The sequence below is a fragment of the Trichosporon asahii genome (assembly GCF_000293215.1).
Source record: "Trichosporon asahii var. asahii CBS 2479 unplaced genomic scaffold scaffold00071, whole genome shotgun sequence".
NCBI lineage: Eukaryota > Fungi > Basidiomycota > Tremellomycetes > Trichosporonales > Trichosporonaceae > Trichosporon > Trichosporon asahii.
The window spans coordinates 1,316,020-1,318,901 of NW_014040854.1; the positions used below are offsets into that span (position 1 = coordinate 1,316,020).

General features: G+C 54.8%; 1 protein-coding gene across 1 annotated transcript; it reads left to right on the plus strand.

Annotated features, from left to right (window-relative positions):
• Positions 1-774: 774 nt before the first annotated feature.
• A1Q1_05388 (uncharacterized protein) lies at positions 775-2,080 on the plus strand (the record flags this gene model as incomplete). The annotated part of the gene is made up of 2 exons (XM_014322120.1): positions 775-1,451; positions 1,489-2,080. 2 exons carry the CDS (start codon positions 775-777, stop codon positions 2,078-2,080), a joined length of 1,269 nt encoding a protein of 422 aa, XP_014177595.1.
• Positions 2,081-2,882: the final 802 nt, after the last annotated feature.

The window sequence follows — 2,882 nt, forward strand, 5'->3', positions numbered from 1 at the left end:
AGTGACGAGTTGGCCGGCTTTTTATGCCTGCAGACTGGGTCTCGCGAGCGAGAGCGAGGGGAGCGAACAAGGGGCGAGGACGACGCCCAAAGGACGTCGCTCGTCATCGTTGTGTGTGTCGGCGTCATATGAGGACAAGGACAGATCCAACTGTGTGGATAGCCTCCACAATCCAAGATGACGATACCTTTCTATCGCCACTTCATTAAAAACTACTCGAAGCTGGTGGGTCCTCTCACGGACCTCACGAAGACAACGAGGAAGTACGAATGGAACGACCAGGCGGAAGCCGCCTTCACCGCTATAAAGGACGCCTTTGCGAAGGGAGACATCATCCACCACTTCGACCCGAGAGCACCAATAACCATCGAAACGGACGCCTCCGACTTTGCTATCGGGGCCATCCTGTCCCAGCTACTCGATGGCAAGCTGAAGCCTATTGCGTTCTTCTCGAGGAAGCTAAATCCCGCCGAGATGAACTACGAAATACGTATATCGACTCGGCGATACACTACGAGCAACCTGCCTGGATCAGTAACGGAGGGGAGCGCTTATCGTTGGCGACTCTCTATCAATCCACGACAGTTGACGACTGTTGGCGACAGTGACGACGGTAACATCCCGTTGGTGATAGCACTGTCCGTGTATCGGGTCACTACGGTGGACGGAGCCACCCCAGTCTCTACGACAGACCCCGAGTCTGGGACATCGGCGTTTTACAGAAGAATAGTCTGCTTCATCAGCGTGCCGTGAATGGAGAACCCCGCTACCAGCATGAGTGGAACACCTCCCATCAGGGGATCGACACCCGTGGGTGACGAAGGAGAAACCTCTCAAGGGAACCGACCCACTCAGGAGGGTACCGAGGATACCAGTGGCCCGAATGCCCCGACGCTTCCTCACCCTCGACCCCGAAACCAAGGCGAACGGATCGCTAATCTCGAACAACTTACGAGGGAGCTTCTGCAGCGAACGGAGGATCAGACCCAAGAAGTTACCCAGCTTCGCGCAGACAACGAAGATCTGCAGCGCCGCCTCGAGCGCGCGGGAAGCCAAGTCACCTCTCGAAGGACGGGAAGAGACACAAGCGAACGGATCGAAGAGGATCTCGACACCATGGCGAACGCGATCAAGTCAAACGAGGAGAAGCCAAAGGATGTCAAGTTCCCGCCTAACATGGAGAAGTTCAATGGCTATAAGGGAGACCTCCTCGACTTCCTCACCGACTGTAACGATTGGATCGACTTAAACCCGCAGAGCCTGAACACCGACGACAGGAAGATCAGGCTTGTTGGAGGGATGATGGAAGGAGGACCCAAGGGTTGGTACCGACAGTACCGATCCATGGATGAGGCGGACCAACCCCACTTCATGACGAACTATGAGGAGTTCTGCAAGGAGCTGGACCGTAACTGGGGAGACCCGGACCGAAAGGCCTCCTATGAAAGGGAGTTTACGACGCTGCACCAACGAACTTCAGTGTCCCAGTACGCCACCAAGTTCCGGCAATAATGGCTACCTCCGCTACCCCTCGGATGATCGGCTCCTCCCCACTACCTTCTACGGAGGACTGAAGGACGAGATTAAGGACGAGGTGGCGAGGGAAGGAAGGGAGGAAAACTTCAACGACCTGGTGGACCAAGCCATTAGGATCGACAACCGCCTCCAGGCCAGAAAGAAGGAGCGTAGAGACACCCATAGCTCCAACTCGTACCAGGGACAGACGAACCTCCAGAGGAAGCCCAATACCCAGGAGCGGAAGTCTCGAACTACTACCTATCGAGGCAACGGCAGAGAAACTATCGTCACCGAAAAGGACTCCGTCACGACGACCACTCGAGACGACTATAAGAAGAACCTAGACTCTTCAGGCCGACTCTCGAAGGAGGAAATGGATCGCCGTAAACGCTTAGGACTATGCTTCTACTGCGGGAAAATGCATGAGTCGTGGGGAGACTGCCCCCTAAGGAAACAGAGAGCGCGAGAAAGGATCGGTGCGGCCCCCGTTATCCCCAAGATGAAAGGCGCCCGTACCCACCCGCTGGGGATCCTCACTCAATCCCCTGCAGAGGGAAACTAGAAACCTCTCAGCCCTACCAAGCCCCGTCACTGGGAGGACATCACGGGCAAAACGAACCCGAAACCGATACACGAGCTCCGGAAGATACCCCAGTGGACGATGACTCCGCCATATACGCGACCGTTTCTACTCAACTACCGAAAAACCCAAAAATAAAGTGTCTAATAGACACAGGATCGACAATGAACCATATGCCGCTATCGATAATCCGAGAAAACAACGTCCAGGCCCGTAAATATCAGAAAGCTATGAAAATCGAACAATTCGACGGGACCATCTCAGAGGTTAACCACTTCGTGGACCTCCCTGTCAAAATACAAGGCTGGCAAGGGACGATCCGTTTCGAGCTGGTGCAAGGACTATCTGAGGATATGGTGTTAGGGAGCCTATGGATGGCCCAACACCAAGTGGAGTTCGACTGGAATAAGAAAACAATAAACATCCCGCCACGAGGCGACCTGAGCGTTCGCCTCATCTCGGCGAAGAAGTTCCGAAGGATATTACGAACGGAGGGGACCGGTAACATGGGAGTCCTGACCAGGGAACCGGTAGACCCTCAACGACCGAGAGACAGTTACGTCTTGAAGGCGTTCAAGGCGAGAAGTCCGAAGAATCCGAATGTCGTGGACAATCGGGGACTGTCTACGACACACAACAAAGGCGCTCAACACATACCGCGGGAGTTTCATGAATTCCTCGAGGTATTCGACGAGGAGGCCGCGAATCGACTACCGGAACGACGGCCCTTCGACCACCAGATCCCGCTCTACGAAGGCGAGATGCCACCGTTCGGAACGATTTA